This window comes from Sciurus vulgaris (genome assembly GCF_902686455.1).
Source record: "Sciurus vulgaris genome assembly, chromosome: 8".
In the NCBI taxonomy this organism is placed as follows: Eukaryota; Metazoa; Chordata; class Mammalia; order Rodentia; family Sciuridae; genus Sciurus; species Sciurus vulgaris.
Genome location: NC_136468.1, coordinates 23,979,139 through 23,993,939, shown reverse-complemented (window position 1 = coordinate 23,993,939; position 14,801 = coordinate 23,979,139). Strand labels below are relative to the sequence as shown.

Genomic DNA, 14,801 nt, shown 5'->3' with positions numbered 1-14,801 from the left:
CTTTTTAAAGCATACTGTGTCTTATTTTTTGCTTTTATTTGAAAAATATATTTGTTGATCAAAAAGTGGACTGCATGGAAGTATTTAACATGCCCAATGTAATTAAACGTTGGAAAAGGAAAGTATTATGAGAAATGTGAAGAAAATAAACTTGCATCAAAGACACTGAGAACATTTTAGAACTGGAGAAAGAAAGGATCTTAATGATCATCTTCAGAGTAGAGCCAGAAGGTAATCATGGATTTGAATCTAGGTAGACAGAAATTAGTTATCGCCCTAAAAAAGTCAAATAAAATAAAAGACAGACTCTACAACCAATAAACAACATGACAGAAACTAAAACCAACACAAGAAAAATCACCTACATATTTCTTCCAGCCTAGGACTCTGACTTCAGTTATATTCCACGAGGGAATTACAGAAGAAAAGGGTTTTGTTTTGTTCTGTTTTCCTGGTGAGTAGCTTAAAGTCTTAAGAATTTTTGTAGAATCTAAACAGCACCACAGGAAAAATCTCTGAGTGACTAATGAATATTATGTGTTCTCTTTTAATCCTGATTTATACCAGGTCCAATACGATTATGTTGGTTCTGGCTTCCTACGACAGGTAAAAACTTAGAGTTACTTTTAGGTCACTTGAATCATTCTATAGTTTTCAACAGACTAAACCTGACATTTATAGCCCAGGATGTCCTTAGTTTTTGAATGAGGCCTGGAGCTTTCTCCCCACTCCTTTTCTGCCTCTCTTCTTCTCCCTTCCCTCTTTGTTCCGTGCTTCCCTCCTTCCTCCACTCCTTTCATTCTGACGTACACATCCCTTTGAGGTGTCTAACATGTTATTAAGATTTGACCATCGCTGACGCATGGTAGAGCTACTGCTGCGTGTTGGTAAAGCACCCTCCTTCTCAGGGGTCCCAGGCGAGGACAGGGAGTGAATTCCCAAAACACTGACAAGGAATCTGTGACACAACCTGGCCATCAGTCCCTGCTTGAGCATGATGAGAAACCCAGGCCTTCCGACCAGAGAGCGTGTCTCTGGCTCTAACTGGAGTTATTTCCTGATTCATTTATACAAAGAATATATGCTTTTCTGGGAGATGCAGGAAAAAAAAAAAAAAAAAAAAAAAAGCACTCTTTCCAATCACTCCAGTCTCCTGGGGCTCCCCCAAATCATCCTGACAGAGAAGTTGGCAGGTTTCAGCACATTAATAGCAAACGACAAATTAGTAACTATGTAACTATGTTCTTTAATCTTCAACATTCATAATTGCACAAAGTATCACTGATCATTTAAATAATACATGTCAAACAATCTAATGAAGAAAGAAGTAAGGTAGAATGTTAAAAGCAATAGCTTGAGCTTATAAAAAATGTCTGATAGTAACATTTAACACTCAAAGTGCAGAATCACAACAGGTCTTTAGAAATTTTAAAGTCCTTACCAATAGGGCAAAGCACTACGGATAGACACACATAAAATATTCAACCTGTTCCAACTCTCTGGTAAACACAGCAATTCTGACTTCTAATATGTATATAGTTCTTCTAACATGTGAAGTCACAACTGCACAACAGCAACAGGGGACACTATTCTTTGTTTTCAAAGTGGAATCGGGTGGGGAAGTCTAGTCCCCTGACTAGCCAACTTTAAAATGGCATAACCAGAACTTTGTTATAGAGAAAAGTATTTTTCCTTAAAAATGTATATGTGTCAAAGATGGCTGAAAATCTTGTCCACGCTAGGGGAAAGTTGAGTGTGGAAAAATCTGCATTTTTCTATCTATGCCATAAAGAAAATAAAAAGCCAGAGCATTTTGGCATTAGCAAAAGGCTGAACTAAGTTCTCAGGCAATAAATTTATGGGGAAACATGACGGGCTTCTCATTAAAGCTATGTGTACATTGGCTGAATTTGATACAAGATTCTTGAATCTTGTGGAAAATTGGGCACGGCTTGACATCTGAACAATGTCCCTGGTTTGTTTGATTTCTAAAGCATCGGAAAATGTTGCACTTTGGAAATCAAGTAGAGAAGAATAAACACACTCTAAAACAGAACTGGGCTGCATCTGACTTATTTTTCCATATGTCTGCATGAGATATTTATTACGTTTATTTCTCTTACAACACAGCCCCCATGCTAGAAATACTGCGGAGGTTTTTTTTTTTTTTTTTCCTTTTTTTCTTTTCTTTCTTTTCTTTTTTGGTAGTGAGAAATAGTACTTTTAAGGCAAATCTTACCCAGCAGCAGTAACCACCTAAGGATAGGCAATTTTCAGTTGGCTTTCAGAAGCTGGTTGCCATGACGAAGAACACAATTTATTCCTTAGTCCCTTATCACAGCTATGATCACAGACCATAAAAATTAACAAGGCTCTTTTCCTTTTCTGTATGATTTCAGAATTCCTCATCCTTACCTGAGGTCTTTTGTTCCCCCCAATTAAATAGAACGAATGTCAGTCATCTAGCAATTCAATTAATGCTGATTCAAAATTCCGGCCAAAACCAGAATCTATAATCACAACCTCCTAATCACAGCTCAGTCATGAGAATGAAAAGTAAGCAGGAAATTGCACTAATTACTCAATTAGACTAATACTGTCTTTTAAAGCAAGGGCTTAAGGGGTCATCAGCCTGACAAAGGACTTCAGAGTCCTCCTCACCTTGTATGTTCCTGTTGCCTGAGTGAAACTCATGTTTTCAAGTGGTCGTAATTTCTACTCATCTAACACAGATGGACTCCATCAGGCAATGGAAATTAACAACTGATACACCAACCACAAGTGAGGAACAGTTCTGGTGGCTTCTAGGGGCCCCCAACACAGGCCTGCACAATGGCCAGGGCATTCCCTCTTCCCAGTGTGAAGACAGCAGAGTGCATGCCTTTCTGCCCCCAGGAAACCATTTAATGAAAGGGAGTATTAAAGAAATGTAGAGCTTCTCTACAAAATCATAAAATTAAGCCATGCTCACAGGTACCAGATTCTGAACTCCCAACAGATCCACAGCATGTTGGGCAGAGTATCTCAGCAAGCCACCCACACCTGGTGTGGGCCTGTGGGTGGCTGGAAACAAGTCTCATATGCACGCCTGGGGACAGTTGCCCATGCCAAGCCCACCTGGAGAATCCTTCACAAGATCAGTAATGAACAAACAACAACAAAAAAAACTGGTTGGGAAGAACATACCAGCAGATGTGACTGAAGTATTTACAAAACAACACTGGATATAGACCAAACAAGCTGGACCTTATTTAAAAGAGAGGTTCTTTTTTTCCTATTCAGTTTCAAAAGACTTAAATATTCTGTAAACAATAGGGAGGACACTACAGCCTGTCATGCCTCTGGTTTTTGTGGTCATCTGTCAAAATTCTTCCCAAGCTGGCTGAAAGGAGAGGAGGGGGAGACAGGGAAAAGGAAGAAGACCTACTCCACATGGTGTGGGTTTTCTCTACAGCGGTTCTGAAAATGACCAACTTGGGAACTGCTCAGGGGTTCCAAAAGAGGGGAAACATTTATTTGACTAAGTGAGACAGTCTTTACTTCCAGGGTTTGGCTTGCAGGTGGCCACTGCCAGGTGCTCGGGGGTTCAAGTGGCCAGTAGGGACCCCAACAGGCAGGTTCTGATTGCTTCGGGCACTAGGCACCTTGGAGTCTCTTGCAGAGGAGTTAGTTTGGTTCAGCCGGCCTGGAGGGAGCAAAAAAGAGGAGCTGAGCAACAAGAATGATTCCAGGAACAATCCGCCAAGTATACTTTTAAGCTAATGAAGTCCTAGTCTACAACTACTTTTAAGCTAATGAAGGCTGGTGCAGCATGTACTTTGGGCCAATGATGACCTACTCCTCATCACTGAGATCAACTTGCAGCTGGGGAAGGGGGCAGGAATGGAGGAAAGCCCAGTTAGCTTTTTTGCTTCCACACTGTTATCCCCTCCAAATCTAGTCTTTCATTTTTCCTTGGTGGAGAGGAGTGCAGGATGAGGGGTGATTAGAAGAGGGAGAAGAGAAAGAAGGGGGTGGCAAAGGTAAGACAGGAAGACCTTTCCTGGGTGGTGGATTAAATGTACCCAGAAGCAACGGAAGAAAAAGAAAACTTCCTGAGAAGGAATCTGAATGCCATAAGCTGTGCTCAACTCTGCCTGAGATGTACCCTTCGATAAACTCTTCTCTATGTCTAATTCTTATCACTATCAGGGGCCACCCCCACCCCATACCTGGATCACCCACAGCCTCAAATAGTTTAAAATAAAAAATTTTAATGAAAAAAAAAAAAGAAGAATCTGAAGAGGAAAGTGAAGTTTTTCATATGATAAGGTAATATTTCAAGCCACAAATCTTAAGCTCCACAGAAAACAAAGGTCAAAATATCTTACTAGGATTGTCTGTGGGACCCTGATCCTCTTCCAGATAATATTCTATCTTTTTTAAGTCTTCTGGGGTAAATCTCCATTTGTTCTCAGCTGGTAGCGGTGGCACTTTGGGGCTGGATCGTTTCCGGGCAGAACCAGGAGGAAGGGCTTGCTGGCAGGATGCTGGCAGGGAACCAGTAATCAGTCCTTCTGGGAATTTCTGAGCTAAAACTTTTAGACCTAGACATAGAAGATCATCAAAACAAACAAACAAACAAACAAACAGAAAACAAATAAAAGCAGGATTAACACAGTGAGGCCACATCAAACCCTGGGGGGAAAAGAGCCTGCATGTCTCCAATCTTTGGTCACCAAGTTGAGGCCAACACAAGGACATGAAATCTTTCCTAACGGTTTCCCCATTAAGCAAATTACATCAGAAAATGTTACATGGGATTCTGAGAATTCCTCAAGAAATACTTTTGCTCAAATCTTCAGCATTTTTCCAGAGCCCTGAAACAACACTGTTATTTTAGGAATTAAAACCATGTGCAATAGAACTAAAGGACAATTCACATAACTCCTGGTTCCTTTGAGAACACTAAATTCCGAACACTGAGAAGAAAAGGTGATGAGGTGGGTTAAAGGACTGTGAGTCCACAGATCTATCTCTTAAATCCCTAAGTAGAAGGCAGCCTTGCTCACCTCCAGAAAGCATGAAGAGATTTTCAAACCCCCGCTCACACATGGTGGTGGCTGCCTGGCTGGCCAGTCTTTCGTCGTCGTCATACAGAATGATGATCTTGCCATGAGCATTTTTCTAAGAGATAAGTTAAGGATCCAGGTACTGAGCTAATGCTCCTAGATTATAAGAAATCCCCAAGGAACAAAGAGCAGCCAAGGTTCTTCCTTCTGAGTTCAGGGAATGTCAGAGGAGCCCATTCTTATCCATCACACCAGCAGTTACTGGATTTTTCCTGTTATGGAAACTACATGAGCTACTTTTCTTTTCTTTAGTGAACTAGTACAACTATAGTCTGAGACAGCACTAGTTATGTACTTTACACCTTTTGGTTTTTATTCATCCCAAGAAGTAAATATTATAGTATCCATTTTACAAACAAGGAAATTGAAAAATTCTATATCCACTGTATTCACTCAAGTCTTCCTTATAATAGTTTAAAAAGGTGGAATCATCTAAAAGTCCAAAATAAAGAGTGGTTTAGTAAATTATAGTAAGTCTGAAGATGAGATAATATACAGTATCAAAAATGGAGTTTACAAAGAGCTTGTGTTAGGATGGGGAGACACACTGTAATATGAAGTGGAGAAAAGCAAGACACTAAGTATAAAGTATGGCTTCAACTTTGTTAACACACACACCGGCACACACGCACACGCACACATACATGCACACAGAAGACAGTCTAGAATAAAATATACCAATAATGTAACAGGAGCTATGCTCAACTGTGTGATTATGGGAGATTTTCGTTTTCTTTTTTATATTTTTCAGTATTTTAATTATTTTCTACTTATGTGATTTTTATGAATGAAAAAAAATCAAAAATTTTAAAGGAGAAAAAATTAAAATAGGAAAAGATCTACTTCTTAAGTTTTACTTGGGTAAGCTTTCTGGAGGAAAAACATCTTAGGACTATCTTTCAACAGATCATAACCTTTAACCTTATGTTTTTCTGGCCCAGTGCAGCATGGTTTGGAAGCATCTGCCTTCACAGTCAGGATTTTCGGCAACAGCTAGGATCCAAAGTCTCAAACATGCTAACCTGACAGCCTTCTCACTGGGAGCACAATCCATAGTATGTCGATTCTTGTAATCCTCATACCATCCAACTCTTAAAGTACAACAAAGGATACATATTCAAGAATATCATTCGAATAGGGGTTCATCGTTCTAGACAGAGTTGCAATTGGGTAACTGTAAGCTGCGAAAAGAAGGAAACGTTTAGAAGTCTGTAGCTCTTAGTACAACTTGGCCCCAGTTTCCAGCTGGTTTAAAATTTAAGAGGTAAATATATTTTCAAAATCGTGAGCCATAAACCTAAATACATTGGTGAATGAAAAGAAACAGGACATTATGAACAAAGAACGAAGCTTCACTTCACTGTTCACATTAAGTACTGGTGGGCCCTGAGCCATCTGAGAACCATCAGTAACCTCTCAGAGCACATGGTGGAGCCAACTTGAGAGGTTTCCATAGTGAATCTAGCACACATAAGACTCCCTGTCAATGTGGTTCAGCCTGTCTGGACTCAAGAACAGGCTCTTTTCCTGGGATTGACGAACTATAAGTTCTCCTACCTCCAACGATGTGGCACTGCTGGTAAGAATCTCTATCACGTACATCTAGCAGCAAGAAGGGGCAGTCAGAATAAGGTTTGTCTTTGGTACTAGGCTCTGCTTTCTTCACTAGCCCTTTGTCTAGATCCAGTTCCCCAACACCACTGATGACACTGTAAGCAGAAAAAGTAGGTCAACAGAAAACAGTCAGGGCTTGGTGGCTTAAAGGTCAAATGTGTTTCTTCAGAACAGTGAGGTGAGTGCTCAATGTCTTTTCAAAAGGCACTTCAAAGGAAAAGGTAAATGAGTACAGTGTCTCAGCTCTGCCTCTGAATGCAGGATCTTCTGGATTCCTATTCTATCATCCTGGACCCCAAGAGGGAATCCATGTGTCCATGACTACCTTTAGACAATGCCTGGTAGGTTATGATATGGCCAAGCGGATAGAGGTATAGGCAGCAAAGGCAGCATACAGAGAAAGAAAGAGGGGAAGAGTTAAGTCCAATAGGATTTTGAGGAGTATATAAAGCAGAACAAAGGGGGAAGAGACTAAGGTTGATAAGGACAGGAAAAACTAAAGGTGTTTCTAAGCATATTACATGTAATATAAAGTGGCAATAATGTTTTATATATTTTGTATATAGTCTTATACCACATAATAACATTCTGGTCAACAAAAGATGGCATATGCTATGTTATTCCCATAAGATTATATTGTCTAGTCATTACAGCCATCGTAGTTTGGTCACTGTGTAAGTATACTCTCTGATGTTCCCACCATGACAAAATTACCCAATGACACGTTTGTCATAATGTTCCATCATTGTGACATGTGAATGTACTTATACAAGGACCTATTAATATGGATACTGAACCCTAAAACTTTGAATAGTTATCTGCACTTATTTCCATTTTACATATTACAATATTTAAGCTGAAGAGGCTTTTATATTAAGTGGCATTCATATAATGAGACAGAGGAAGAGCTGGGATTAAAATAAGGGGTTCATTACTGACAATTCTGTTTCTAAGGTCATTAAACTACTAAATCAGTTGCCATTTTAATATTATAGGGGAAATGTGGTGAAAACATGATTCAAAGGACTAAGAAGATGGGGTGTTGTGAACAAGATGGCAGGTGGTGAGTATCTGCAGTGGAATGAGATGGTTACCGTATTAGGACTGTAAAGACACATGTGCTAAGCCACAGATTAGTACGTGGCGTATTTCCTCTCCCATCACAGCACATCAAATTCTGCATTTAAATCTAATAAACACTATGACTGTATTCTATATAGTGTATATTTTGTTGAACCAAAGATGAAGAAACTCTCTTTCATATGAAACTTCATCCTCATTAGAAGTCCCTTAGGCATGTCTCTCTTTCCTTGAATGTATTTTTGGAGTCTTTTCACAGTAGACATACTGATGATGGCAATTCTTTCTCTAGTAGAACCGTTTACCAGTAGGAGAGATGAATGTGTGCTAAAAATCATCACCAGTTCTATAATCAGTGGTTAATATTTGTGAGAATGTGCTACATAGAATAAAGCCCACAGAATAAGAAAAATCAGTCATGTGCAGTTTAAGAATCAACACCAGGTTGCTGTTTTCACTCTCCTTTGCTAGACACTGTGCTTTATTTTTCCAATTTTAGACAAGGCAATTATAAGCAGTAGAAGACAGAAATGGGGGAAAAATCCTACTCTGAATGAAAAAACAGTACTTGTAAAGCTAAGTATTAATAATAAACTTACATTCAGAAGGGCTGAGAAGAATGGAACTTAGGAGGGAAAATGAACACTCTTGTATTAATACAGTCATTTTTTTGGTGGTACTGTGGATTGAACCAGGGATGTTCTACCACCAAACTACATCCCCAGTCCTTTTTTCATCTTTTATTTTGAAACAGGATCTCATCAAATTGCCTCCAACTTGTGATCCTCTTGCCTCAGTCTCCTGAGTAACTGGAATTATAGGTGTGTGCCACTGTGCCTGGCTAATATATTCTTATATCAATTCAGTAAGACTGCTGTGAAAGAGATTCAGGAGATGGCATTTAAATAAAGAGAAAGTAGAAGAGCCAATATTAAAATGTAGGACCTCACTACTGCCAGTTCTGTTTCTAAGGTAATTAAATCACTGAAATTGGTGTTTAGATTAATCTGCAGGTAAAATGCAGTGAAAATGTGATTTGGATGAGAGTACCTCTGAAGTGTGGAGCGACTCGAGTCCCCCGCTGCCGCACTGTTGATGAACTGGACTGGGCTGGGCGACTGCTCACCGGGACTCCCTTTCCCATTAGTCCTGGCAGCGATGTCAGCATCAGGGTCTGAAGTTGCAGACTCATTGTCTAAAATTTGCAAATGAAATAATTAAATTTAAACTCAGGATCTGTACTTATTTATTAGGTAGCTCCACAGAAATGAAGTAAAAAAAAAAAAAGAAAATCTTACCACAATTATTACATTTTTCTAGAAGTTGTAATGTATAGGTTCTTAAAGTACAGTAGACCCCAGAAGGGGTCTGCAAAGTGAAAACTATTTTTAACTAGATGCTATCTATTTTTTTTTTTTACTAGGTTGATATTTGCACTAATGGTGCAAAAGAATTGGTGGATAAAATGCTAGCACCCTAGCGAGAATCAAGGCAATGGCACCAAACTTTATTAGCAACTGATTTTTCACTGTCACATATGCACTCACAGAAAATAAGTATGACAGTCACATAAAAATGTCCCTTATAAAAACAATTAATAATTTTAATTAATTAAATCTCACTTTTAAGTAAGTACACATCTTTTTAACGTTTTATGTGATGAAATGGGGAGTCCACATACGTCAAGTTTGCTACATATGTCACTGCTGTGGTTATCTCAAGAAAAAGTGTCAGTGTGACTGCTGAGCAGCAGCTGAGCCAGCTGCTTTTGATGAGGACATCTTTTTTAACTTGGAAGGAAAACTGACAGGGAAGCTATGATTACTTACACTTGTATATTTGGTAGACATTTCCTCAAAAATGAATTAAGTGAGCCTATCAATTCAAGGAAAACAACGGATGGTACTTTTTGTTAATGATTAAATTTTGAAAAAAACCCAGAATTTTAGAAACAGTATTTGCCATTGGCGCTGAAGTATACTTGAGCTGCTTCCCCATACTTGTTTCTGGGAAGATAAATGGTGAGATTAAAAAATGTAATTTTTTGATAGTGTGTAAAGAAATATGTCAACATAAGATCTCCATAACTCAGTGAAAAGATATTTTCCAAATGACCACTGCATGATATAAAATCATGCATGGGTAAAAGATTCATTGAAAGTACAAGAAAGACCAATGGAATTCAATGAAACCAAGTGGTGAACGGTTCATTGATTTAGACTCCACTTTACAGCTAGCCTTTAAGAAATGACAAGTTGTCAAGTTTTGGTGTAGTATCAATGAAAAATATCCAGAATTATCTGAAAGGGCTATTAAAATACTCCTCCTCTTCCAACTACAGGTCCATGTGAGGCCAGATTTTCTTCGTATACTTCAACCCAAACAGCACATTACAACAGACTGAATGCAGAAGCAGATGTCAGAATCAGATGCCTTCTATTAAACCAGACATGAAAGACATTTACAAAATATGTAAAACAATGCCACCCTCTCTGTAAAATTTTGTTTTAGAACTATAGTTTTCTTTACAATATCCTTTTATGGGCTGGGGATGTGACGTAGTAAAAGAACATGTGCTTAGCACACATATGAGGCCCTGGGTTCAAACCCCAGTACCACCCCGCAACACACAAAGTTTTTATGTTTGTAATGGGTTTGATATCATTATTTTTAACTGAAACAACAAATACTGGTTGTCTGCTTAAAAAGTTAAATATTAATAGATATAATCTATATAAACCAAGGTTCTTTGAGGTCCTCAATAAGTTTTAAGAGTGAAGAAGGACACTGAAATCACAATGTTTGGGAATTTGTAATTCTAACCAATATAACAAGAAAGGAAATAGAAATAAGAAGCTTCATTTAAAAAGGATATGAAGATTTAATTTGCCTATGATATGATCATATAACTAGAAGCTTCAAGAGAATACAGGCAATAAATATATGGTTAAGATTTTTTAAATGCTAATAAATAAAATATTTTTCCTACATATTTATCAGAACATGAAAAAAATCTCACAGTAACTGCATCTATGAAATAAACTCTCATAGAAATAAACCCCAAACAACTGTAAAAGATCTATAAAACTTAGAGGACTTTGAAAGATTTTACTTAGGGGCCTTAAAAAAATCTCAATAAAGAGAGTGCCACACCTTGCATATTTCTGAGTAGTTGTCTAAAGGTGAAATGGTATTAATCCTTTCCAAACTTAATTTTATCTTGTAATACTAATCACAATAGATTTTGTATGTGGCTCTGGGGATTGAACCTGGGGTTCAATCTAGGCAAGTTCTCTACCACCAAGCCACATCCCTATCCCCCCAAAAAATAATTTTAAAGATGAACACACATACACATATAAATTAAATTAAGGATAGTTTTGACAAATTGCTTTATCAAATAGGATCATATAAACGATCAAAACAGTATAGAACTATAACCAGAGCAATGGAATATAACAGAGAACATGGAAACAAATCCTAGAACATACATAAAATGTTAAAGATACACAGCACAAATCAGTGGGCTAAGTGAGAACTAAGTGGTGCTGGAAATACTTCTCAACTATATGAAAAAAGTCTAATTTAGATAATTACCTTATATCATATACCAATATATATAATAGTTTAAATATAGAAAAACAAACACACACACACATACACCAATAAAAGAAGGTATAGGCAAACGCTTTAACTTATTTTGGAGATTATCAGTCTAAAGCAATAAAAGAAAACACAAAAATAAAGGCTAATAGGTTTGATCATACAAAATGCAAATTTAATGTGTTTCAAAAACCAACACAAAATTCAAATGTGAATAACAAATTAGGAAAAATATCTGTAATAAAGATGAATATACTTAATTTATAGCTTTAAAAAATTAGCTCTTTAATTGAATAAAGATCATGTGTACCTGGTGAAACTGCAAACCAGGTGAAACCACTGCCATGGACAGGAAGCCCTCCCACTCCAGACTCAGGCCCTCTGGTCTCCTACCCAAGGGACTTGCCTTCTAAATTTCTGTCTCCTTCCAGAAATAAAACAACTACAAACCTGTGTATATATTTTTCTTCCCCCTTATACATAGTAAGGATAATTCCATTCATACTGTTCTATACTTTAGGTTTTTGTTTGGTGTTGTTTTATTTTTACTTAATAATATAGCTTGGAGATTGTTTCAAATAATCAAGTAAAGATTTTTCTCAGGGCTGGAATTATAACTCAGTGGTAGAGCACTGACCTCGCATGTGTGGGGCACTGGGTTCAATCCTCAGCACCACATAAAAATAAGTTGTAAATAAAGATATTGTGTACATCTATAACTAAAAAATATTTTTTAAAAATAGATTTTCTCATTTATTTTCAAGGTTGTATTGATTTCCATTATATAAAGATATCAATTATTCAGAGCTCTTACAAATCAGTAAGAAAAAATGAAGAGCATCCTATTTAAAAAAACAAAAAGGAAACAGCTCATAGAGTCTTTGAAAAAAGAAATATGTATAAATAGTAAATAGATGTGTGCATGCATACACACATACACCCCTGGAAGTCATTATCAAAGAACTAAAACTAAAACTATTAGATACCATTTTTCATCCATTGAATTGGCAAATATATTTAAAAATGATAATTTGCAGTACTGAATAGGATGGGAGAAACAGGTCTTCCCACCACTACCAATGGGGTGCATCCAGGTACAGCCATGCTGGAGAGTGGCAGTCAGCATGAGTCATAATAATTCCACCCTTTGACCATCTGCAGCAATTTATCTTCAAGGAATAAGGAGAATCATATAGCATTTATGTATATGCACTGCAGCAGTATTTTATTAAAGTGAAAAATCAGAAAAGACTGCAATGCCCAACAATAGGAGGATAATTAAATTATGGTATATCCCAAGGATAGACATATGACAACACAACCTTTACAATCATGCTTTTGAAGTCTATTTAACAACATAGGAAAATATGCATGAGAAATGTTAATTAAAAGCAGCATAATACAAAACTATACACAAAGAATATGGAGTTGATTGGGGTGATGCATTAGATGGAGGAGGAAATGGACCAAAATCTTAACAAAGATTATTGTTTATTTTTTCTTCTTTATATATTTTTCTAGTTTTCTAACTTACTAGAAATAGAACTTTAAGTTAGTAAAAAAGCACTAAACATTGTAAAAGGAGAGTTCAAAATTCTTGAAAGATGACCAGTACACATACAGATACGATCTGTTCTACAGGCACTCCTGAGTGAGTTATTATCTGTGTAGAGCACTAGAAAAACACTAATATTACTCACACATTATGGTGTCCTACTTTACAAGAGCCTATTTTGCTGCGCAAATTTATCTCAGAAGAGAAAATTGCATGTGCCCATATGTTCTGGTGCTGCAATCTCAACAATGAATTAAAGGACCAAATCTAGGTGCTTATATAACTCTGTTAAAATTGGGAGTACTTGTATGAGGAGACTCAATTATCTCTCTTACAAAGAGCCCTTATTTCTCTGCCGTGTGAGAGGCATCTGTCAAAGATAAATTCCTGTCGTTTTCAGATTCTCTTTATTCTCCCTAACAAAAACCAGCCCAGGGAAATGACAGTTGAGTTGCACAAAACCAGTGTTCAGACTTCCTGAGAAACTTGTCTTGAATTCAGAAGTCAAATTCCTGACCTACATCAACCTTAACAAACACATTCCCCTTCAGTAAACAGCTGCACATTGATTGTGGGGTACTTCAGGATAAAATCAAGACCTGAAGTCTGTGTATGCTTTTCATGAGAGTACAACTACAGAGGTTTTATTTTCCACTCCGTATTTAAGAAAGAAAATCTGGAGCCTGCTTATCTTTCTAACCTTATCTCCTATCCAGTGCCTATTCCTCCCTTAGTACACAGTCAGACTGGATTACTTGATTCTCTAAACATGCCTGGTGTCCTTTCCTCTCTATGCCTTTCTCAGCTGCTCCTCAACTTGTAAAATCCTTATCCTTAACTTGCATTCTAACAAGGACCCTTAGAAAGCCTTGAGGAATCCTGCTTCAGTCTTCTAAGTGGAAAGAACCTTTCCTTCCTTGTATCTCCCCTGGCATCCTGCATCTGTCTCAAGAAACTTTCCAGAATCCTATCATGAGGCAGTGAGAAGACACTGGTTCCATGGGAGACACTTGGATTAGTGTCCCAGGTTCATTCTTTACTAGCTGTATCACAGTAAGCAAGCGATTTAACTTCTGAGGCTTGGTCTTCTTATCTATAAAGTGAACCTTCCTTCCAGAGTTCTTGAGATTAAGAAAAGTAACATGAAGTACCTAGCAACATATATGCCACAAATGATGACTGCCTTTCATTTTTCCATTATTAGATTCTGCTGCATTAGTAATTCTATTGCACTGTTATTCTCTTCACCCAAAAAACATACTGGTATGCATATGTGCATGTGTGGCTACAAATTTCACATAAGCAGAACTGTTTTGTTCATCTCTGTAGTCTCATAGCACTGAATTCTGTGACCTGTATGTATAGAGAAGGCACTAAAAATATTTGTTAAAAAAAGTAAATAGTATATAAAACACATCTAAAAGATTAAAAACTACACGTGTTAAACCCAGAAAAACCAGATGGCTTTTTTAAAGAAATAAGAATTAACAATTAAAGCATCAGGCAGCATTTTTCTGAGTAACGGTTGGATGAAAACAGATATATCAAAGTCCTGAGTCCCTGTGAACACACCAACAAATGCAGAACGAGTATGTCAGTCAAGTGGTCAGTCTGCTATTTTCTTCATGTCCTCTATGCTCATTACCTTCTAGCCTTTGGATCTCCTCAGTTGTCACTTCCAGTGTTTGATCAGATAGGGAAGCAACTTGGATGACCTGAGAGAAGAAGAAGAAAATGTGTAAATGAGTATATATTTGTTTTTAAGCAGAGACAACTCTGTCTTTTACAAAAGACCAGGAAACATCAAAGATCAAAAATCTCTTGTTTTAAGAAGCTGT

At 37.4% G+C, this 14,801-nt stretch overlaps 1 protein-coding gene across 3 annotated transcripts in view; it reads right to left on the bottom strand.

Moving 5' to 3' along the window:
• Positions 1 to 1,226: 1,226 nt before the first annotated feature.
• Positions 1,227 to 14,801, bottom strand: part of CEP41 (centrosomal protein 41) — a 41,991-nt gene continuing 28,416 nt past the window's right edge. For all 3 annotated transcript variants that reach the window (XM_079149780.1, XM_079149782.1, XM_079149781.1), the window contains exons 5-11: positions 14,609 to 14,678; positions 8,856 to 9,000; positions 6,669 to 6,820; positions 6,225 to 6,292; positions 5,052 to 5,166; positions 4,371 to 4,586; positions 1,227 to 3,685 (exon numbers count right to left, since the gene is read on the bottom strand). In XM_079149780.1, the coding sequence (XP_079005906.1) occupies positions 3,537 to 3,685; positions 4,371 to 4,586; positions 5,052 to 5,166; positions 6,225 to 6,292; positions 6,669 to 6,820; positions 8,856 to 9,000; positions 14,609 to 14,678 (915 nt within the window). In that variant the 3' untranslated portion in view covers positions 1,227 to 3,536. The remainder of the gene's footprint in view (positions 3,686 to 4,370; positions 4,587 to 5,051; positions 5,167 to 6,224; positions 6,293 to 6,668; positions 6,821 to 8,855; positions 9,001 to 14,608; positions 14,679 to 14,801) is intronic.